The 24,417-nt window shown below is 42.1% G+C and overlaps 1 protein-coding gene across 4 annotated transcripts in view; it reads left to right on the top strand.

Annotated features, from left to right (window-relative positions):
* MTA1 (metastasis associated 1) overlaps nt 1-24,417 on the top strand; it is a 126,681-nt gene that overhangs the window by 15,381 nt on the left and 86,883 nt on the right. For 3 of the 4 annotated variants that reach the window (XM_090050381.1, XM_090050384.1, XM_090050383.1), the window contains exons 2-3: nt 12,586-12,653; nt 18,960-19,053. In XM_090050381.1, coding sequence (XP_089906507.1) covers nt 12,586-12,653; nt 18,960-19,053 — 162 coding nt within the window. Of the gene's footprint in view, nt 1-5,873; nt 6,068-12,585; nt 12,654-18,959; nt 19,054-24,417 lie in introns of those variants that run through there. The other variant, XM_090050382.1, reaches the window with a different exon arrangement.

Raw genomic sequence — 24,417 nt, 5'->3', positions numbered from 1 at the left:
GGATTGTGGGGCTTCATAACCCCAAGTAGAGACTGTAACTGAATAGAGCAGAAAGAAGTTAGTTATTAGTAAATAGAATTACAGCAGTTGGAACAGTTAATGGATCAGACAAAATAGACTGTTCTTGTAATAGGAGTCATAGGAATTTGCCAGCTTTGACCTGATGATGATTCAGTGATGATTCTTAAGACATTCAGCTGATTTCCAGGAGACTGATGGATCTGGAACCAATCAATCTATAGGATGCCAGTGTTCCTTATAAGGGGGAAGCCAATAGAGAGAATTTTTTTTCCTTTCCCATAATCGCATGATGTAGCACACTGTTTTAGGTGGATTCATGTTTCCTGGGGAGAGCCTGTTGCTTCTAATTCTTATTGAGGAAGTTTGTTGCAGGCTTTCAGCCTTAGGAACTGCTGCACCAGCTTGGTGATCTCTAACCATTAGTTAAATCCACACTTTGCACTTTGAGGAGAGGGGTTGTTTGCAAGTGATTCTCTGTCATCTAACCAGCTCTAGAAATTGTGCTGTCTTGCAAACCATGGGACCTTTTAAAAAGCAGTAGATACTCTAAAAACTTCTGTATGCATCAACAGAAGAGTCCATTGTCTTCTATCTAGCCATCTTAGGTTTTCTTTCCCCTCTCCCTCTTGTATACAGAAGTAAAAAGGTAGCTAACTGCATTGTGTCTCCTTGTTCTAATAACACTTATTCCTAAGAGCACTATTGGGAGTTCTATGTGTCTCTCCTTAATACTCTTAATTGCAATAAAATCAGACTGGCTGAAGTTTTTTAGACTTCTTGCTGAAGCCCAAGATCCAAAAGACTAAATTTGGGAAAGGAATCCGAGAAAAATTTGTTTTACTAAGGCTCAAACTACAGATGTTGGCTTGATGACCATAGAGGACTTTAGGGTACACATCTGTATGTGAACTCTGTGTCCAGCCATTAATCACATATTTGTATCCAAATGCTTATAAGGCTATCTTTTTTTTTTTTTCTTTTTTTTAAATATCTTGCCTACCTTAATGAAATTCTCTCTACAGCCATCCTCTATGGTAAAGCACCATTGTTAATTCTTCTTTTTTATGGTTGAAAAACAGGGAGATAGGTTAAATGACTTGCCCAGAGGTTATGCAACAAGTCTGGGAGAACTGGGAACTGAACTTAGTCCTGTGCCTTAATCGCAATACTACCCACTTCTTTCAGGTTCCTTTTGATCACAAAGCCATTTTGCTGGTAATACCGTGGCAAAGAACAGTTGGAAAAGGACTAAATTTCTTCAAGTCTAGAAAGAAATTTTTTCTAACCCTTTAGAGTATGTAATTTATTGGCTTCATATCATACCAGCTTCTAAGTGGCTGGGGGCTACATGCCCCATAGATCACACCAGAAGGGGCCATGGAGCCATCAAGCTGCATGTGTGGATGCCCTCCTGACCCATTTCACTGGTCACTCCCTGGCTGTCCTGTGGCACAGTGCCACACTGACACTGAGATGCCAGCTCACTTGGCACCACATGCTATATCACCCTGTCCCACCTTGCTAGGGGTGGGTCAGACACCAGAAGCTGAGAGAGAGAAGGGGAGCCCCAAGACCCTGAGTATTGTTGCAGTTGAAGCAAGGGGCAGCAGTGGTTGGGTGGGAGTTCAGGGGCTACATGTTCATGTCTTGTTGGCTGCTTGCAGCCCACAGCTGCCAGTTGGACAGCCCTGGCTTCATACCAATGATTTGGAAATAGTGTAGCTCTGAACAGCATTAAGGACTTTCAGAGCACGTATTTCCAAGCATGGTCTTGGTTGAGTCAGACACTTGAGCATCCATACCCTCCCTTTACAAGCAGGGAGGAGCAGGATCATATCCATTCATTTGGGAACTTCTGTTTGTGTGAGAGTGGGCAGTATTGTGTGAGAAACTTCCTTTCCTAGACTTTAAGAAGAAAATGCTGTCTGTCCAGGACTGTTAAGCACCAGTAGATCCTTTGGAAACTTCATCATCTCTTTTGAGTTGGGTACTTCAGAAGTAAATATGTTCTTAATGTCTGTGTTTAATATTATTTGATAGTGGCCATTTAGCAGCAGTTCTATGCATACTGCTTTATCAACAGATTCTACAGTCAGAAGAGTCTCCACTAAGTGTCTGTTCTACTCACTGGCCATGTCTGCATAACCAAATACTGAACAAGTGTGCAGTGACTGCCATTACTGTGCAATAGTGTCCCAGCAGTTTTTTTTTCTGACACTACCACAGAGTAATGTGTTACGGTTAGTGTCCCACAAAGCTACTGTGAAGCAGCCACGAGATATTGCAGTGTAGCTCGTTGCTACTGTGCAGTATCATCTTGTGTAGATGCAGCCATTGACTGCATTATGCAGTCTTGTTAATTGGGTAGAAGAGGTTTTTGTAGTAATTCTTTGTTTAAAAAAGGAAACTAAACTTTGATCATTTGGTTATAATTTATTGTACAAGTCTGGCTGCAGTATGCTACATATTTAGTTTTAGAATATATTTAAAAAATAAATTAGAATATTTGGAGATAAATGCCATATTTTCTCACATACAACACAAACCTTTCCCCCAAAAATCAGTCACCAAAATTGGGGTATATATTAGGTAAGGAAGTTGATTTTTGGCTGAGGTGATGGGGTTGGAAACAGTGGTTTGATTCCTGCTCCACGGTGCAGCAGCTGTGGCCTTACTATTCAGGCAGTTGAAGGAGTCACTTGATTTAAGGGCTTATTCTCATTCACTTTGGAGATGTTACCGTTCAAGTGTTCTTTTTAATGGTGTTGATATTCCAGTAATCAGCCTAACCTTTCTTAGGGCAAGTTTGTTGTATGCTAGTTGCTCCTTAGCAACTTTGTATTGCACAGCCTGTTCAGCTATGGTCTCTATTTCACAGACTCTTTAGGTCTTTTTAGCATCATAGATCCAGTCATGGAAAGCTGTTGTCAACAGCAGTAAGGGATTCAGCTTTATTTATGCAAGAAAGGGATGGTGAGTCTGCTGAAGATCAGGCTCTGTTTCTGCTGCACGTAGCCATAATGCTGGAAGAATCTTTCAAAAACAAATAATTTTATTTCAGGGATGTATTGTTTGCAAAAAATACGATTAGAGAAATTTTGAGAAAATAACTGAGAAATATGGGTCAAAACTGTTAATATGGCAATTGCATATTGCTGAATAGCTTGAGAAGTAAAAAGAGACTTTGAAAATTCTTAAAATAACACAAGTCTTAAAACTCTTTAAAGTAGTTGGTGGAGCTCCTAAGACTGTTAGTACTTAGTAAAGGATTTAAGACCTGCAGATGGAAATCTTTCCTAATTAGTAAAAGCATATGTCCTACCTGACAAGTGGAAAGTGTCATCTCCTGTAGAGTCAACAGCTGCGAAAAGATTAATTGAAGATGCTGCAAAAGCTGTTGCTGATTCTGAGAGATAATGAAGTTTCATCTGGATTGGGAATTTAAGAGGAGTGTTTTTAAGAATGGATTTTTTTTAGTAGTTCGGCCAGTGGTATAGCAACTTTTTTTTCACTTTTCCCCTCGATATTAAAAAAAAGTTTTGGGTTCACAGTAGCAGCCATTGTTGGAATGTCTTTTATCTCACTGTTTACTGATAACTGTGTTTCTAGCAGCCTCCTTGGGTTTTTGATATCCATGCAATAAAGGCCATTCATTACATGACTCCCCAGAGAGAAGATGGTGCTGCATTCAGTGCTTCAAATTCTTATCAAATATGGCCTCCAATTTCTTTCCCTGTGAGGACTTAATTCTGTCCATTATTATCTCTCAGTCCTTGTTTTACCAGGAGAAAGTAGGCCATGGTCCACAATGCTAAACGGTCTCTTATTTGATCTGAGCTGTTCTTTGAGAAATCTAGATTGTTCCTACCTGGTGGGACTAATAACAAGAGATTGACTTTTCACCTGTGGCCCATTTTGCTATGAAGTGAGAGAGAATCCAGTATCAACATTATAATTTGCTGGGTGTAGTATTACCACAACTGCATCTTGGGTATTGCTTTTGTTGAAATGTGCAGTATTGGTACCTGAAGTTCTCTCTGTACCTGTTCATAGTAGTATTCTCTCCATGTGGCCTTTGATGTAGCCACTGTTTTCAAAAAGAAAAGTAACTACTAATGTTCAATTAAGACCCTTTTCCTCAAACTTATTGCTCTTACCTTTAGTGATAGCCTGCTGGCCCAGTAATTTTGTGGAATGGGCATCTATGGAGGTAATGCTGCTTATATTCACTAAAATACCATTGTAGTTGCAGTACTTCAGGATGGCTTATCTGTGTGGATTCCTGGTCCTTTCACATTACTAGAATCCTAAATATTTTCTTTCAGTAAATCAAAAAATTGAGTTATAGAATATAAGAGGTGGTATACTATCAATTAAGTGGAGATATGAGAACCCATTGACAAGAGGGTACGTGCAGCATTAAACAACGTTATTTTTTTTGAAATTTTAAATTTAACTCCTCTTGGGGGTATGCATGCAACACCAATTGCATATCCATGTAAGTAATTATTTTGACCCATTTGCTAGAAGTAATTAATCTCTGGTTAAAAAGCGTGCATCTGGCTGATGCATATATTTCAATCTGCTTTGAAACTTGTTTTTAATAGCAACAATGGTTTGAGTTTTCACATTATTTAATGAACATGTCAGCATAGCTTCCTCCCCCCCTCAAAATTATCCCATAACCATCTCATTAATTTGTTGGAAAAAAGATTTGTGTCAATGGTGAGCCTCATAGGGTGCCAGGAAGTCTAGAACTTGGAGTCTGATGGGACAATGTGCATGTGGCCTGAGAGCTGAAGGAAGCCTCTCTTCTTATTCTTGTGTTGAAATTTAGAGCATTGGTTGTTCTGTGTCTACAGGGGAGAAGTAGTTTGAAGAGCACTGTGGACCTAAACTAAGTTGTACTTTTGAAGGTCAAGAAAATCTCATGAGATAAAAGGACAAGTAGACTTTGAAGCACAGGTACATCTTTCTCGGAAGACAAGAGTTATCAACCTGTGGCCTGTGAGCCAGATCCAGCCCATGAAGAAATTGAACTCTGCCTGTGGCCGCTTAGAAAATCTGCAGCATGGTGCAGCCTGTGTAGTCTCTGTATCATGCTTTACACTGTGTGAGAAGTCTACTAAGGAAGTGGGTGTAGTGTCATGTATAGTATGCCTGCCTAGTTCTTGTGGCCGTTGGCTAAGGGCAAGTGAGAGTTGGGGGGCATCCAAACCCCACACCTCCAGGCTTGGGACTGCACGTAGGATGCCCACCAATGAATTTGGGAGTATCTGAAGCCCTAGGCTGAAAAGTCTGGGGTGGTGGATATTTGTCAGTAGTAGTGCCACGTATGGTGTTTGAACAATTGAGTGTTGCTCAGTCTAGAGCAGGGGTGGGCAATTATTTTAGGTGGAGGGCCGCCTACTGAGTTTTGGGCCGCATGACAGACAGCCGGGGCAGATGAATATTAATTTTCTAAACTTTTTAGCCCTCCCCCTCCCCTCCCTGAGCCAGATAGAATGGCTTGGCAGGCTGTATTTTGCCCACCCCGATCTAGAGGATTCTGAACTGATTTGACTCATTTGACCTGTAACACAAAAAAATTAAAAAGCCTACTGTTGTAACACTATATGAAGGTGACAGAGGAGAAAATAACCATGGTGAAGTCTACCTCAAAAAGATCATAAGCAAATAAGTATAGATAAATGGGTTGAAAATACTTCTGGCTTTTTTTACGTAGTCTCTGAAAGCCTACTGGGTGGTAGTTTAGCCCTCCCTGTAGTAGCCTCCCTGTAGTATGTAGTAATCTAGATATCCCCCTATTTTCTCCCTTTCCTCTCTGGATTGAGCCTCTACCAGCCTGATCTAATACCATCTGTACAAGCCTCAATTTCAGTATGATTCTGGACTAGCCAAAAACCGGAAGGGAGAAACAGTTTTGCAGTACTATTGTAGAGATTTACCAGGTCAAGAATTCTGTAGGTTTGTGGAGCGTCCTCATGCTGAGGAAGAGGCATCCTGCCTTTATGGGACACAGCAAATATACTGATGTTATACTTAGGTAAGTGATAAATCCGTTAATGGCCTGGGCACTTCAAAGAAGTGCCTAATTGCTCTTGTTTTGAGGCATTGTTCTATGCTTTTTCTGTCACTGGATCTCATTTCCTAGATCTTTTTGGTTGCCTTCTTTTCAGCTACATGTCTCATGTTTCTTCCTTCTTCCCTGGCACGGAAGAACAAGCCCTGCAGTGTTGTACAGGCTTCTTGTATTTTTTCTCCTTTCCTCACCTATTCCTAAATATTGCAGAACATTTTTGGGCTCCTGACACTCCATAGCCTGTTTGAGATGATCTTCTTAAATAGATGCCCTCTTCAGAAACAACTTGTTTGGAAATGGTGGCAGAGTTATGGTTGATGACATTAGGAAAATACTGTGCCCCATTATGTGGTGGTTTAGCAAATAAACTATAATGTATTTATAGGAATCCTCTAATGTTTAAGTAGCTGGAGATAGACAAAGGGAAGCTTAACACATTGGCAATTCTATCTCCTTTTTCTTTTTTCTTAGGGCTGTTGTGTAAGTTTTGTATAATTGATGGATAATGTGTGCAAGGAGCTTTGTTTCTTTATCTCTTTACATTCCTGTGGGAGCCTGTACAAACTGTCCCATGTTGCATATAACTTCCTGTGCAGCAACCAGGCTGAGTAACTGAGCTTTAAAAAAAATCTTTGCCCCCCCCTTAAGGCAGTGTTTTAAGGTTTATTTTATTGAATTTTATTTTTTTTAATAGTGGGATAGTAATCTATCCAAGTCTCCCTTTGTATATTTGAGTTTTAGTTGGAAACATGGCACTCTTAAGTGTGTTTCTGAGAACGCAAATGGTATTCCTTTCTCTTGCGACATTCCTTTTCACATGATATGTACCACACTCCATTTCCCAATTATACATGATGTTGAGGCTTAGAAAAATATTTCCTGCTAATTTTCAGTAATGTGGACTAGGTAACAATTTTATAACTTACTTGCTAAAATTCATGGTGGACTACTTAATGTGTTTGTGTGTATGTTAAGCTGGTTTGAATTGTGGATGGTGAGTATTTGTTTGAATACACTTGAAATAAGAACCAACAAAAAACTTTTTATGCATGCTCGTGCTTGCTCTGTCTGTCTCTCTCTCAGAGGTTTAAATGTACCTTGTAATGAATTGTCTTCTGCAGTAAGTTTGCTAATAGTCATGATGCTTATTAGCTTCTCCCTGCCTATTACGATATAGATACTCAAAATGCCAACAGATCTGTAGGAATCGGAACTCATGGTAGAGGGGATATCTTTTATTAGACCAACTATTTTGCAAACATCTAGTTGGTCTAATAAAAGATATTGCCTCTACCCTGAGTTCCAGTTCGTTTTGCCTCTAGACCAATATGGCTACAACCTGGATACCTAACAGATCTATAGTTTACTTGTCGGGATAATGCCAGATTTTAGTTCCAGGTACTGGTTATAAAGTTGTAAGTTTTGTTTTACTGTCCACTTTAAATACAGCTTTTAGTCTTTGAGAGAGCTGCTTAATTTAGCCATATCAGATGTTGTGATGCATTCTTTTATACGTGAAAAACTTGTAGGACTGTTTATTTAAGATAGCCTTTTTATATTGTTTTGAGAGAAGCAGCATGGGAGACTTATGCATTCAAAATCTTTAATGTAGTTACTCAATAAAGCACAGAGCCAAAGTTGTCATGTTCAACTAGAAATGTTGACGTTTCTCATCTTTTTGAGCTCCTGAATTTGCAGCCCTAGGCTTCACAAATGTAGTTGGACCAAAATGCTCAGCCTTCTGCCCAGAAGACCCAAGTAGCTGATGTAATTGCTAGCTTTGCTGTCTGGCAGCACAGTGGGGAGGAGAGGATCATTCATGCTTTCTTTGATGGCTAGTTACCGCAGCCTTAAAGCAGTAGTTCTCAACCTTTTTTGACTTGAGGCCCCCCTCCATAACTTTTTTTGAACTTAGTGGCACCCTCTTTGAATGTAGGCAGTGGTAGCTCTTGTTTTATTCTCTGCGCCCCCCCCCCTCAATGCAAGAGAGACCTGTTCTCCTGCCTTGCCTTGATGCCTGAAGCCTGCAGTGCCCCATGCCTTTCAGGAAGACCAGGGGCAGCACTTAGTCTCTCCATGGTGGTGGTGTTGCCAGTCTGAGGTCTCAGGTGGGCCAATAGCAGCAGCATCACAGTGTCCCTTTCTATCAGGCCAGACTGCAGCAGGTACCCCCTCCCACTGCTACTATTTCCTGGTTCAGCTCCACGGGCATCTCATAGAAACTGAGGTGTGGCAGGGTAGTTCCACCTACCAGTGCCTGGAGGCTAACCCTTTTAAAGAATCCTGTGGCAACCCATTTGAGAATCACTTCCCTGAAGTGTGACCCTTTTATGTGAGATGAGGGAGAGATCTTCATATTGGTGGATCTCTTCTCCATAACGGCCGAGTTATAGCGAGTTAGTTTGTAGCTGAGTTGTGCAGCAGATGTGCCCTTCATTCCCCCCTTCCACTCAGTGTGTGGCCAAACAAATCTGTACTGACTCGACTCTAAGGAGGAGGGAGGAAGGATTTTCCTTCTAATTCAGTTAGTGTTCCATTAATTGCATAATGTTTTTTGCCTCATGATTGCCTAATTTTATTATTCCATGCTGTCTTATCATTGGCTCCAGTGATGTAAAGCTGTCACTTCTGCTTCATGTACTACAGAGAACTGGCACTTTCTTATGGTAAAAAATGATTTTTCCCCCAGGTTCTGATAATTCAGAGAAGATTTAAAATATCAGACTTGAAATATCAGATATTTTGATCTTTTCCCAACCAAATGCAAATTACAAGCCTTTTAGGTTTGCCCATTGCTACTTTTAAACCTTGGATAAAAAATTTAAGAGGGAAAGGACTGTCACTGAATTAGCACTAGCATAAGTCCTTTGTACCACAAGCTAAGATAACAGGCCTTAAAGAGCTGAAAACCCACTTTGTGATAGTGGAAAGTGCAACAAAGCAGTTAGTATACTATCCCTACTATTCATTGCTACTTTTTTTCCTGTTTCATGTCACCTGGAAACTGAGCCTATTATGACATATGAGCCTTCTCATTGCAACATTGTAACTTGCTTTCATCAAACAAATGCAACCTTGCTGAGTGATAATTCTGTATAATAACAAGGTGTGTGGCATTATGTATCTTTCTGAAACCATGCTTGAAAGCCTGCACCCTCTTTTGTCCTTTTTGCCTTTCAGCCCCTGGCAGATGCTAATTCTATCATTGGGACCTGATGAATTTTTCCTGGATCCCTACAATTGTGTGTCCTGCCATGCCAGATGTGCATGACAGGAAGTATGATTTTGGGCTGTGGGAGTAAATTTGTTAGATCCCAGCTGCATGACTGCTAGGGTGTAGGGGTCTTCAAGGAGTGCTGTGGGAAATGTGTCATCATAGACTTTTCCTGATGCCCTCCTGATGCCACGTTGCTTGGCGGGGCGGGGGTGTCCTTTCAGCTTCTGGACCCATAGGGAGCCTGACTTCAGGGAGCTGCTTCCCAGTGCTTGAACATTTTAAAGGTAGGCTAGGCTGCACAAATATGCCATTCCCCAGGCAGGGGGCACCTGTATCTTGGATTTGAGGGTTGCTCGTTACCTGGTCTCTCAGACCCGTGAGATTGGGCAAGGGGCAGCCCTCAGATCCAGGATATAGCCACCCTGTGCCTGAGAACTGGGTTGGGAGTACTCCCTGTATAGGTCAAAGTGCTGGCACCTGGGAGCCTATGATGTGAAGCAGCGCTCTGGCTCCCAGGTGCTTGAGAGCCACATGTTTCAATTAAAGCATGATAGAAACAGGAAACACTAAATCTGGCGCATCTTTGGTTGCTTTGCCATTTTGTTGCATGATAAACTGCTTGCACATGTGGCATGTTACTATTTATTTTATGATTAGCAAATTATTTGTGCAATAAATGCAACATCTGTTAGAGGTCTTAGTTACATTGGTTCATGCTCAGTTACTTAATGAAATGCAGTGGTTTAACTGATACCAGAGCACCTTACTCTCTCTTAGTTATTGTGTGAGGTCCAGCTGACAGTTCAGTATTTCCCACTGTACTTCTACCTATCCCATGTCAAGTGGGATGTTCATTTGATCAGTTTCATTGCTTCTGTTAAACAAGCGAACCTCTGCATGCCACATATAATGTCCTGAAAAGGTTTTGCAAGTGTGGACATGAATGTCAATACTGTAGAGAGTTGGTAGGGAATGTATTGGGATGAGGGTTAAGTTCAGAGTAAGAAGAGAACATCTATTCCTGCTCTTATTGATTTTATTCTTTCCACACTCTGTTAGAGGGCCTGAACTGCTGGTGCAGAAATCAGTCTTTAACATCCTCAGAATTACACCAGAGAGATAGAGAACCTCTATGCTGCTTCCTTCTCTTTGATCGGGAGGGGAATCCCTAGTGCCGGAGACCAGTTGTATGAGCATTTCATTTGAGCACCAATGTTATTAGAACTGAAAGCGCTCCCTTTTTTTACTTGTGAGAGTGCTACTGTGAATGAGCAAACACAATGCTAGAAAGTCTTGACAGCATACTCAATGCTAAAGAAGACATGATTCCTGTCTTAGGTGTGATGGAGCTTCACAAAATAAGTACAGATGAAACAGCACCTCCCTTTGGGGAATCCTGTCTTGCATTTACCAGAAGCAAGAGAGCTAGGGAATTGTAGAGAGTAATCTGGCTGCTGCAGGAGTCCCCTGGTCAGTTTTATGTACATCTCTTAGACTGACAGATTGATAGACAGCAAGTCATATTTAAAAAATAAAAAGTGGTTGGGGTGTCAGGGTGAGGAAACAGGCTCAACTTAGTTCCCAAGAAGAGAGTATATGCAGCATAATCCTGTAGGGAGCAGTCTGGCCTCTGCAGAATACCGTGACCAAGGGAAAAGACATGCTTGATATGATGAACTTGGGCTAAGCAATCTTATTCTGAAGAAATAAAACTCAGGCTTTAAAGAAGAGATGCAAATGTTATGCACCACAGAAAACCTTCCAGCCACAAGCTGGAGAGAGAGCTTTCTGGCTTATAAACAGAGTGCTTAATTGCAGGGTGTAGCTAAACTTAACAAGTGGATGTGAAAAAAAAAAATTTATTCTGCCATCATATATTGCTTGTCATCTTGTATGGTCAGTTCTTCAGGATACTTCCTGCTTTGCTGTTTCTGAATGTCCAGTGCCTTGCAGTATGTGCTAGTGGGCCTAGTGATCAATCTTTTTGGCCCTGCAGACCAGATGAGTGGCCCCCAGGGGGTCAGATGGTATGCTGGATCAGGCCATCGTGCACTGCCCTCTCCCAATCCCAGAGCACAGGACAGGGCATTAGGGACCCAGCACCACTCCCTGTGCTCTGGGATTGGTCCCTGAGAATCTGGCTCTGCCACGTCCTATTTCCCCACACTGGGATTGGGCCTTGATGCCCACTACTGCCTTTGCCTGGCCCTGCATGCTGGGATCAGGTACTCCATCCACTGCTCCCCCACTGCCAAATTTATGGACCTGTGGGGAGCCCCACAGGCCAGATTTGGCCTGTGGGCCAGGGATTGACCACCCTGTATTTGTGGCTAAGACATTGGACTTGGATTAGGAACCCTGGGTCCTTTTCCTGACTCTTGACACTAGCTTTCTAGATGACTTTGCTCTTAGCCTTAGTTTCCCCATATATAAAATGGGAAAAATGATCCTTATTAATAAATAACTCTGCTCTTGTAAATCTGCTGTTTACAAGTGCTTTTCATAGGAGGCATCTTGCTGCTTGTGGGGGGTTTTCCCCTTCCTGCAGGGGTTCAATAATATGAAATATGATCAATAATATATGTGCTGACCGCACACTTCCTGACGTGGGGTATAGTTTGTGAGGTTTACAGAAGAAAGGTTTTCCTTTCAAATCCCTCTCAAAAAGGCATTTTGAGCTAAAGTGGGAGTTTCAGGCCAAGGTTCAGCAGATGTGAAAGTGATAGTAGACGAGAATAAAAGAAGGAAAACAGACTTTGGAGCAAGGCAGGGGAAGTGAGAGAAGTTGGTGTACAAAGTTGTAGTCTTAAAAGGTAAGAATAAGAAGCTAGAACTTGATATGGAAGGAGGAGTTGGCTAGTAAAGGGACTCAAAGATAGAAATGATAATCCTGGTCAGAGGGTGAAGAGGATCATCTTAAACATTGCTTGCTGAATGTGTAGGCTGGCAAGTGAACTTGTATAACTTACCCCACCCTCCCCAGCATGGAGGATTTTTTTACTTCCTTCAGATTTACATATGCCACTTTTTGCATGTAATATTAAAATAATTTAGCCTGGATTATCATTACGCATACCTTCAGTTACTATTTGGGATCTGGAGGGGATACTTGGTATGTGGGGTAAGATGCATTGGTACAATGTCACTGAATGTGTAAGTGTTTGTGGGGGGGGGTTGTTTTCTTTGTTGTTGTTTTTAAGGAAGAAAGGTACTGCTGCTATTTTTACACACGCCTAAATCTTGTTTTTCTACATCTATTTTTCAGATTATGTCTACTTTGAAAATTCTTCAAGTAATCCATATTTGATACGAAGAATAGAAGAACTCAATAAGGTAATGTAGTGCACATTAATGGCCTTCTCATCCCCCCACCCTTGCCAGTTTTGTTTAAAGTCTTTTAGGCACTAGGAGGTTAAAAATATATTTACTGTTGTAATTCCTGATTATGGTTTAGATCAGTGGTTTTCAACCTTTTTAGACTCGAGCCACCCCTTGAATGAAAAATAACAGAGCGTTGGGATTTTTTGTTGCACAGAACTCAAAAAGACCCCAAATGTAAATTTCTATTTGAAATCTCTGGGTTTATCTTGTGAATCATATTTGTAAACTTAGCAATGTTAATATTGTATGGCATCCCATGGCACCCTTGAAAGGATCTCAGGGCACCGTACGTAGGGTGCCATGACACCCTGCTTCAGAATCACTGATCTTGATTATTTGGGAACAGCCACTCGTTTATGAAGTGCCTATCGTGCACTGTTCAGAAAGAACAGTGTACCAGCTAGAGGGTATTTTGATGGTGATTGTAATCTCTCATCTTGGTCTGATGGACAGAATTTATTCTGCACTTCTTACAATCTTTGTGCCGTGATAGTTTGATCTGAAGATGAAATATCAATTGTCCTGGATGGAGAATGGAAGGGGTTGTAATTGGAACTGTCTAAGGAACCTTTTTTTCATGAGCAGGGATCCATTGGGGGGGTGGGGGGCACTGGGAATGCATCAGGGGGAACTTCCCTCCCCCCACCCTGATTTCTGCGATGACAGCAGGGTACAGGGCTTCAGCCAGCACCTGGCAGCAGCAGGAGAAGGGCTGGGACAGGGGGAGGAGAGGGGTGGCAGGGTGGTTGGCACTGCTAGTGCTGCTGTGCTGTCACACCTTGCTGCAGCCCCGTGCTGCCTGCTGTTGCCTGTGCAAAGCAGTGTGGGGCCTGGCCCCTGTGCTGCCTGCCATGCTTGTCAGGGCACTGGTGCTCTGGGACGAGGTGGGGGGGCTGGTGGGGACTCCAAGGAGGTACAATGGGTGCTAGAGTTGCTGCTGCTAGGCAACTTTGCATTGCTCCCTGCACTGCATGGTGCCATATGGGCTTCAGCCTACTGTCACAGTGGCTCCTGCCAGCTGTGTTATACCACCTGCGCTGCCCTGCAGCCCTTGGCAGGTACCAACAGCCTGTGCAGAGGGGGGAGCTGCGATGCTGACTGTAGGGGCTGTGATGCTATCCTTTGCCTGCCCCAAACCATCCTGGACTTTCCCTGGCCCTGCCCCCAGCTCCACTGGCAACGCGTTAGGGGGTGGGGGGGCACTTGCCCCCCATAGATTTCTGCGCTAACAGTGGGGTGTGCAGGGTTGCAGCCTGGCTGGAGCCAGCACCTGGGAGAAGCAGCTGAGAGGGCTGGGGAGGTGCCTGGGGCTGGGTATCTGCGGCTCCCTCAGGCATGGGGGTGTCCATGCAGTTGCCATGAGGGGAGCCTGGGCTGAGGGTGGGTGTGGGACAACAGGGACCCCAGCCTCTTTCCCCCCTGCACAGCTCCTAGCTGTGGGATGGGCATGGGGTGGAGGGCCAGGGCTTCGGGACCTTCCCTGCACCACTAGGGCTGAGGACTGAGCTCTGGTGAGTCTGAACTGGCTCTGCACCACTGGGGAGCACCTCAATGGCACAGGTTTGGTCTGGGCCATCAGGGACCAAGCTCTGGCAAGTTCGGACCAGCTCTGCTCCATTGGGGTAGAGGCCAAGCTCCAAAAAGACCACCCACATTTTTCTCCCCACCCACCCCTGGCTTGGAGCAGCTAGGGTACCCTCCAGCAGGGCAGGGATGGCTGGGGGCTGTGGATCAGTAATGAGGGGCATCCCCAGATTGCTTCTTCCTCTTCCACCCCTGCCCAAGCTGAGGCAGGGCCCTGCCTCTGGGGTGCCATGATGCCCTCTGCCATCCTCCCCTCCTGCACCTTGGTGCCCTGGGTGGTTGCCCTCACTGCCTACACCTAAAGCTGGTTCTGCCTGCAGGTAATGCTGGCAGGGCTGGGGGGTACAGGTCACATTGGTAAGGCTGTGGCTTGGGAGTGAGAGTCACCAGCATATCAGGAGTGCTCAGCACCATAAGGCAGCAGGGGGACAAGCACAGCTGGACCCACATCTTGGAGAGCAAAGGGAGTAGGGAGCTCTGATTTTTCCATGATTTAAAAAAACACTATAAAATTAGATACCAAAATATATATTCTTGGACTTCCAGAAGGCCTTTGACACAGTGTCCCACCCAATTCTGGTGGGCAAGCTGAGGGACTGCGGCATTGACGAATGCACAGTCACATGGGTGGCAAACTGGCTCCGGGGTGCACCCAGAGGGTGGTGGTAGATGGGTCGATGTCGACCTGGGAGCATGTGGGCTGCGGAGTCCCCCAGGGCTCGGTCCTGGGGCCGGTGCTGTTCAATATCTTCATTAGCGACCTGGACGAGGGTGTGGAGAGCACCCTCTTCAAGTTTACTGATGACACCAAGCTGTGGGGTAAAGTGAATACACCGGCAGGCAGGGACCACATCCAGGCAGACCTGGATAGGTTAGAGAAGTGAGCAGATCTGAACAGGATGCAGTTCAACAAGGACAAGTGCGGGGTGCTGCACCTGGGGAGAGGGAACCAGCATCATGGTTATAGGTTAGGGGCTGACCCTCTCGGCAGCACAGAGGCAGAGAGGGATCTTGGAGTTAGGATTGACTCCAGGATGAATATGAGTCGCCAATGTGACGAAGCAATAGGCAGAGCCAACCGCGCCCTGTCATGCATCAACAGGGGCAGCTCCAGAGAGTTCTTGCTCCCCCTCTGTGCGGCACTGGTCAGGCTGCAGCTGGAGTACTGTGTCCAGTTCTGGGTGCCACACTTCAAGAAGGACATGGAGAACCTGGAGAGGGTCCAGAGGAGGGCCACTCTTGTAGTTGAGGGGCTCCGTGGCCAGCCCTATGAGGAGAGGCTGAGGGACCTGAATCTCTTCAGTCTCCACAAGAGGAGACTGAGGGGGGATCTTGTGGCTGCCTACAGCCTTATCAGGGGCCAGCAGCAGGGACTCGGGGAAGGTCTGTTCACCAGGGCCCCCCTTGGAGTCACTAGGAACAATGGCCACAAGCTGAGGGAGGATAGGTTTAGGTTAGATATTAGGAAGAACTGCTTCACGGTAAGGGTGGCCAGAGCCTGGAATAGGCTTCCCAGAGAGGTGGTGCTCTCACCTTCCCTGGAGATCTTCAAGAGGAGACTGGACAGGTACCTGGCTGGGGTCTTATGACCCCTGCCACCCCCAGTGCTCCTTCCTGCCCATGACAGGGAGTCGGACTAGATGATCTGTCTAGGTCTCTTTCGACTCATTGATTCTATATAGGTATTTGGAATGTATTTTGTTACAGTGATTGTTATAGCAGTAGTAGGCTTCCAAATTGCTTTAAAATTGTAAATATCTCAATAGAACATTTTGTTTAGCTGATACCTATATATATAGTGGCATGTCATTTTAATTGCCGAAAAACATGTATTTGGGGGTTTTTAATCAGATAATTTTGGATTTTTTTAACGGACAAAACCATGATCTCTGCTTATGAGGAAAAATTAGAAAGTAGCCTCAATCCGCTAAACAGTTAGTGTTGGTCCTCTCCAGCAATAGTTTTCACCGCTCTGCTCCCCACAGATGATACAGTAGTGATCTCCTCAGTATATAGCAAATGTGGTAAATTAGAGAGAGTCTTGTTTATTTTTGCATCATTATCAAACATTTGGAGCTTTTGCTCCAGAAAGGGCAGAGAATTATTTTTTAAAGGTCTAGGTAGAAATCCTATACCCTGTCAAAGAGAGATGTATTTTCTTCATGTGAATGAATGGCGCTGGGCTTCAGAAATTTGATGGATCAGAATTTGTATGATTTAAATAGCTCCAGTTCATCAACTGTGGGACTTGGACCCATTGGCAGTTTCCTGGGAAACATCTCTTCCTTTTCCAAGCTTTTAAAAGCAGTCAGTTTCTTATCCAGAATCCAGAAATCTGTCATCTTGTGTCTAGGATTTTGAGCCTTCAAAATGTCAGGTTTGGGACTATTCTGAAAATGTCAGAGGTTCTTTTAAAGCCTTAACAAACCATGTAACAGGGGTTGGTAACCTTGTACTAATGTGGGCCACAGCTTGCAACCCAGCTGGGACAGCAGGCCACCTTTCCCCTCTGGCTACTTCAGCAGTGATGAGCAGAGGTTGTACTGAAGAAAATCAGCCCTCCACACAGGCTGGAGAAGCTAGTTGGAGTGGCCAGAGGCAATTGGTGCACCATTATCAGAACATCAGCTGGATCAAACTGATGGGAATTGGCATGCCCTTAGTTAAATTCGGACAGGATTAGACCTGCAGCAGGCCAGTTTCTTCACTGGCTGGATCTGGGCCACAGGCCGTAGCTTGCGGACACCTGCTAGAAAACTACACGGGGAAATGGAAACACTGTGCTGGTGTGTGTATGTGCTGCTTGTTTCCTCCCTCCCTCCAGCTTAAATTTTAGTATTGCATTCCTTGCTGCAGTGTGTGGTGCTGGCTGGAGCTGTGTGCTGTCGAGTGGCAGTGTCTGCACCAGGCACGAGCGCCCCTGCCTGCTGCATGCCGTGATGGGCGTGTGGGGTTGTCTCCATACCCCCTCCCAGCACCCTCCTGACTTTCCTTCAAAACCAACACCCTGTCCACCCAAGCACTACGCTGCCACCACCCCTCTAGGTGTGGGCTTCGCACTGCTACCAGCCCCAAGCTCTATGCTCCTACCTAGCTGCAGCTCCCCCGCCCTTCCCCCCACCACTTTCCTACCTGGTGCACAGAGTGAGTTGCAGCAGCAGCCCTGCCCAGAAGCTGTGTGTTGGCCAGACTGGGCTCTTCTGCCTGTAATGGGGGGGTGAGGTGCAATAGGGTGTGTTGGCAGGGTGTGTGTATGCGTGGGCAACTTGCTTCCACTCTTGTGGTTGAAAGGGCTGGGCGGGATACAGCTAGTTGGTGGGTGCCAGGGGCCAGCTGAAAGCATGTGGCAGGCCAGATCTGGCCCACAGGCTGTACTTTGCCAGCCACTAGGGTAGATATTAGGAAAAACTTTCTCACAAGGAGCATAGTAAAGTACTGGAACAGGTTACCCAAAGAGGTGGTGGATTCTACATCCTTAGAGGCTGGTAAGACCTGGCTAGACAAAGCCCTTGGGTAGGAAGATCTGGTTGCTGATGATCCTGTTTTGAGCAAGGGGTTGGACTAGATGACCTCCCAAGATCCCTTCCAAGCCTAATTTTCTAAGATTCTATGATTAATTTTTCTATGGGAAGTTTTGAATACTGTAAAATCAGCTATCAAGAAGGAAGATTTAAGAGCAATATGTAACTGCCAGTGCAGGGGTGGTTTCCTTGCCTACCGAAATGGTTTCCATGAGAATTTTGCAGGAAGAGTGGAATTGCACAAAAAGAGCTAAATTTTGTTCCCCTTGTATTTAGTGAACAGCACTTAAATCTAAAAATTAATCTCAGTAGCATTGATAGGAATGTATGAAGTAAGACTACTTTATTGGAGAAAGGATAGAAAATATGATCTAATATAACTTTCCTCTCATTTCTAGGGCAGGTCAACAGGCCAAGGGTTGGCAACTTTCACGAAGAGTAGGCTACTACTTGTAACTCAGCTGCCACTGCAAGCTGCCAGTTCCCTCTGCAGTGCCCTAGCCCTCCCTGCTGTGGGCTGAGGGCTGGTCTTGCACTCCTCTACAGCAGCCCCTGCTTGCCATTGCCAACAAGTGCTGTTGATTTTTTTCTTTTTTTTCTTCCTGTCACCAGTGACTGGAAAGCTTTGAATTTGGCAGTAATGCAAAATGAAAGCTGCAGTAGCAGAGTCAGAGAACAGCCTTTGGCACAGAGCAGGGAGGGCTGGATTGGCTGCCTGTTGGACTCTTTGTAGGCTGCAGGTTGCCAGAGTTGGCACTAAGTGAAATCTTTGGTTAATGGATTAGGTTAATACATAAGGATAATACATGCCCTTGACACCTTTATTGTATCCCAGTTTGATTTCTCAGAGGTCTTGTGTGTTTTTGATTTACTTTCTTTGTACTATCCAGAATGGATTTTGGGTAAAGACAAGAAACAGCGTTGGATCAGTGATCTATTCTTGTATGATTTTTTCGGTCTTGGAAAATTCCCTTGGATTATCTGATAATGACTTCTAATTTTCTGTATAAATGCATTGTTTTCATAGCAGTTCACACATTTAGCAGAGTATTTATAGTCAGACTACCATACATTTCAAAGGGGTCAAATTTAGTGGTTTGAGACCCAGGTTTTTATTAGTGCTCAAAAACAGTTTTTCTGTTTATCTTAACAGACTGCCAATGGAAACGTGGAAGCAAAAGTGGTGTGTTTCTATAGAAGACGGGACATATCAAGTACCCTTATTGTACTGGCAGACAAACATGCAAGTAAGCTTTTTTTCAATAAGTATTTTTTTTAACCATTTATTGATTCAAATTTCTAAGTTTGGATAGAATATTTGTGCTGTCTGTGGTGAGGCTGGATGTACTTTGAAACTACAAAATGATTTAAAATGACCTTTTACAGGGGTAACTTTCCTACTATGATGTGGGATTAACTCTGAAAGAATCTGAGGCAAAATTATGTTAATGCAAGTATAGGGTGCCCATAGATTAGGTTGGGGTTGCCATTTGCTCAGTTCAAGCAGATTATTATTGGCTCCATAACAGTGGCAAAGCACAGAAATAACGCCCTTAAGCTGGCTACCCTGCCTGTCATTTTGCCTGTCATTTATTATAATTTAGGTATACAAAACCAAATTATGCTAGTATATATGTGTTTATATGTCCAGACCCTGTGTCTAGTTACTTGATCACAGTTTCTCGTATTTTTGTCATGATGCTATATTATAGTCCTTTGTTTATACTGGTGTTTCCTGAAGAGCGTATGATACACATTTTCTCTATCATGGAGAGCAGAACTTTATTTTAAAAAGAAAAATGTTAGAAGGTGCAGTATCAAATACAACAGTGGGCTGTTGCTGCTTCTAGTATTGTATGTAATTGTATATTTCAGAGATGTTCATGAATGTTTATCTTTTTATTACAAAAAAAAGTAAATAAGACCTAGTTAAACTACAGCTCAAGTATAAGGAGCAATTGGAAGAAGCTTTTTTTTTATAGGAACTTCAGCTAAATTACAGATCTTGAAAGAGCTTGTGTTATATTGCTGTCAGTTGCATTCAACTGTTTCTATCTTTCAAATATGCTATTATTATTTTATGCCATCAGATACTTAGCATGTCAGAATTTGTGAGCATTTTCATATATTTTCAGTGAGAGCTTGGCATTTGTGCATATGCTGGTACCAGTCAAATCAGCAGAGCACAAATTCTCTTCGTTTGCTAGAAAAAGTACATCAAATATTTGGAATTCCTTAAGACAGTTTAAGTTTAGTGGGAAAAATACAAATTAGATATCCACCTGCATAAGTTGTGATCAAACAGACATCGCAGAGAATGTTCATGAGTCGTAAAGCTCTTGACTTGTGAATTTTCTGATATACTAGTGATTGGCTGCATTGTTAGGGCAATTAAAGTAGATGATCTATGGTACAATGAGATGCCGTAAGTGGCACATCTATCTCCAAAGGAGGAAAAGTAACTTATTATTTAGATTTTATATCCAGTCTTATCCAGAAGATTCAGGCTGGCTTACTAGAAAAGGTAACAGCCCGCAAGATAGGAAACAACAATAGCAACCCCAAAGTATTGACAAAATTGATTTAATATGCATAATGTAAAAGGAAGAAAATGTAATTATTTGAGATCATTATTAACTGGTAGATTATAAAATCCATTAAGCAAGTGTAAATATGTAAGAATAAGATAATATTTAATAATGTAAGTTCATGATAGTTCAGCAAAAAAAAAATGTGTAGGTAAAGGGTATTGTGGTTTAGGCCCATATAATTAAAGACTTTTTTATTGTTCTGCACTCTAAGATGGGAAAAGATGCAGAACTTCAGTATAGCATACCCTGATTTGAGAATGTAATTGTACAATTTCACTATTTCTTTTTAGTATCTGTATTACAGAATCTGACCTGTATAGCTGTACATTTTGCTCTTTTTGCTATTCATTGACTAGATGCGTTTATAGAGGTGTAATTTTATCCTTGTGAGTTGCATGTTGCTTTGCATTGCAATTTTCAGCACTGCCATTGAAAGGGCTTGGCAAAATTAGACCTGTATGTGCTCTGTGCCTTCAAAATAGTTAGTTAGCTTTGTATTTATTGTCTGTAATATGGTTTCAATGGAGTGAAACTTGTGCATTATGCTAGTATAACCACATCGTGGTACACATTGTCATATGGCACCAAGATGAGCTTTGGCTGTTTTGTATATTGTTTTTGGTTGCAAAAGAGTGAGCTTTTTTTAACTGTCTTCACTGCCATAATGGTTGTGTTGCTCAGGAATGCTAAAGCTTAATAGATGCTTCCTTGCAAATGGGCAAAATGAATATGTTGATACTTTTTTTTATGTCTCAATTCAATAAGTCAATAAACGAAGCAGGTAAAAACAGTTCAAAGGTATACTCTCTCTGAAGATGATGAGAAGTCTTGCATTTAACCAGCATAGCCATTTTTTGAAACTTCAAGGACAGACTTCTTTTGTTTCTTTGTGTTATGAAATGAAGCATTTTGATACAAATAGAAATGAGTGCTTTACTTTCTTAGTTATTTGAACAACTATCTAGAAAATCCCACCGTATAGAGCAGTCCTATTAATGGAAACATCACAGAAACTGTGACTATCTGTTGTCAGTTTATATTTTTCTGTTAACTAGAATCTTTCTGTATTTGGTGCAAGTACAAATTAATTCCCAGAAAATGTCCTCTACTTAATTCAGACAGACTCTCTAACAAATCCCTGTTGGGTTGAATTGAGTGGCTTCAATTGCCCTTTTATGAAAAAGTAAAATTATACTTTTGGATAGCACTCAATGCTTCTAAACATTAATTGAGAATTTAAATATGCTGTTAGAAAATACTGTAATCTGCATGTTATAATGAAATTAAGTTTTGTAGGAAATTAGGATTCTGAGAGACTTGCCACTATCACTGGTTTTGAGTTCACTGCATAATGATCCCTTTTTATAAAGTGTCCTGCTGCCTCATTTTGATGCATTTGCAGTAGATGTACGTATCTGCATCACTGATCTTTTAACTGCCTTTGTTCAACTGATTAATGAAGCTGTGTGACTGCAGATATTTCTGGACTCAAAATACAAGGCTTCATAAGTGTAAGTCTACGATGGATGCCTTTATTTTAGACTTTGAGAGAACCAAATAATGGGTAAATGTATCAGGCATTTGAATCTGATGTTTTTTCAGTACTGCTATATATTTCACTAAAAATTGGTGTTTGACAATAGATGGAGGGAGAGAAAAATATTATATGACATACACGCCAGTTAATATGAAGTAAAAAAGGGGAAACACAAAATTTTGACTTATTTTATCAGCTTAATCCATTAGACAGTAGACAGTTTTGCACCTGATCTATGCAGTGTGACTTGTGTTTTGATTTTTGAACTCCCAATTTTTGCCATCTGATAAAAAGCTTATTTGGGGCAGTCTATAGACCCTTTGTCAGCTGTCCATGGCTAACTAAAAAGTGTATGCTAGTCTCAAGACTCCTTGGTCACTTCACAAAGTACTTCGTGGAATAGTCTCACCTGGGTCTGAAATACATCCACCTCAGAAGTAGAAACAGATTATTGTTCAGCAGCTCTACAGCAAGATCACACAATAGTATAAGACAGGCAAAGAATAAACATCCAAATAAAAGTGCAGGAAGACCATGGGAATTGGAACGCACATTTTATTTTATGCAATTTATTGAGACCAGCATAGTAAAGAGTAGAATCTATGACTGATAAACTGTTGATGGCAAAACCACTTAAAGTAGTGAACTGTTTCCAGTCAAAAGATTCTTTCCCTAACCATTGTCAATTTGTTACCCACTGGTAACTTTGGTCAAAGACCCAGCGCTCTTATTTATTTATGCTAGCCCATGGAAAAACAGGAGATGTGCTTGGTTAATTGCAGTGCATGAGTTAGCTTGAGTAGCTTTGGACAGTTTTGCTATTTGCTTTCAGCAGCTGCTGTTTGTGTCAGGCCTGCAAGTCAGCTTATTTTTAGAAGTGCTGAAAATTCTAAAAATGAGCATCTTGCAGTAAAATAATGTCACTATCAGGCCAACATGAAGGTGCCTCATCTGCTTGTCTAATGAATAGTTGGTATTGTCGGTTTTATACCCCTTGCCAGATAGAACTCCGTCTGAGTGTGTCTTGGGTCAAAGGTCTTGGTTGGTTTATCTTTCCCTTCATCCAAACATTGGACATGTCCAGTTCATTTTTTCAGATCAATCTAAATTGAGAACTTGTCATTGCAAGAAAGCGTTGAAATAGCCTAAGAATTTTAAGTGACGGCAGTGTGTGCATCTTCTAGAGTTAAACTGGAAACGACCATGTTGTATTAGATCAGTACTCCATCTACTCCACTTTGATAATATCTAATACCAGCTGCTGAAGAGGAAGGGCAAAAAACAAACAAAACTGGTGTGTGTTTTCTCACTAGGATAAGATACAATTGTTTACCTGCAACACCTGGGGCTGTTAGGTTACAATTGTTTACCTGCAACACCTGGGGCTGTTAGGTTTATTATAGACTTCATACTTAGAAATAAGGTTAAAACCTACTAAACCATCTAGCTTTTGAAAATGTAATATTATGCAGTATATCTTCTAAGATTTAAAAGTCTCATTTTAACACTACCTAGAGATGGAAGTTTTGTGATTTCATTTAGGAGGCTATTTCACAAGTTAATAGCATTGTCTTTTAAGTGCGTGTTCCTGATGCTTAATCTTAATGTTCTCTTACTTTATTTTCTTATTAATTGTAATAAGTCACAAGTTTATCTCCCTTTTTCATCCTCGTTAGACTAAGTGTATTCTAATGTTGTTGGTTTTTTGTTTTTTAAATAAATCCAACCCTGTCATCTTGAATTTTTTTTTTTTAAATATTTTTGGAACTTTTTCCTAATTGCCAAAAGTAGTATAGTACCTGGGTTATAGAGAGAGGATTATCACTTCCAGTCTTTCTTATTTTATTTTTATTTTTTAAATAGGCAGCCCAACATTGCATTGATCCCTATCATGTTCTTATAGTGTCTAGTGCTCTTGTGCTGAACAGGTATTGATGTTTAATTTACCACCCACCAATGCTGGGTCTTTCATAATTATAATTTCCACTTCTTCAATTGAGTACCTGCATTTTTTTAAAATTAATTTTCCCTGTATGAATTAACGTTCACTTTTTCAAATTGATTCTCATTTTTTTGCATCCAAATGTTCCATCTGTCTGAATCTTTCTAACTTCATTAGTGTTCACATTTTTTCTAGCGTAGTATCATCCACAGACTTTGTTTGTGTGTTACTAATGATTTGGTCTTCATATCCTTAACAAAGATGTTAAATATCAGTGGACCTAACTCATTCCCTGCACCGCTCTCTCAGGACACTTCCCCAAATTTGATGTATTACACGTTGATCTCTGTGAAGAGTTTTTGCGTTGTATTCTGTCTATGCATATTCCTAGGCAAACCAAGAAATTAATTTTAAAATAAAATTTACGTGGTAGTGTATCAAATGCTTTGTTAAAGACCAAATATATTGCATCTGTTGTGCTCCCTAGTTACTTGCTTTGTAATTTGGTAATAAAAGCGGTCAAGTTTGTCTGGCAAGATTA

The sequence above is a fragment of the Crocodylus siamensis genome, chromosome 5 (genome assembly GCF_052110815.1).
Source record: "Crocodylus siamensis isolate JL-2025a chromosome 5, ASM5211081v1, whole genome shotgun sequence".
NCBI lineage: Eukaryota > Metazoa > Chordata > Crocodylia > Crocodylidae > Crocodylus > Crocodylus siamensis.
The sequence above is the reverse complement of the archived record's forward strand: the minus strand, read 5'-3'. Positions and strand labels throughout refer to the sequence as shown.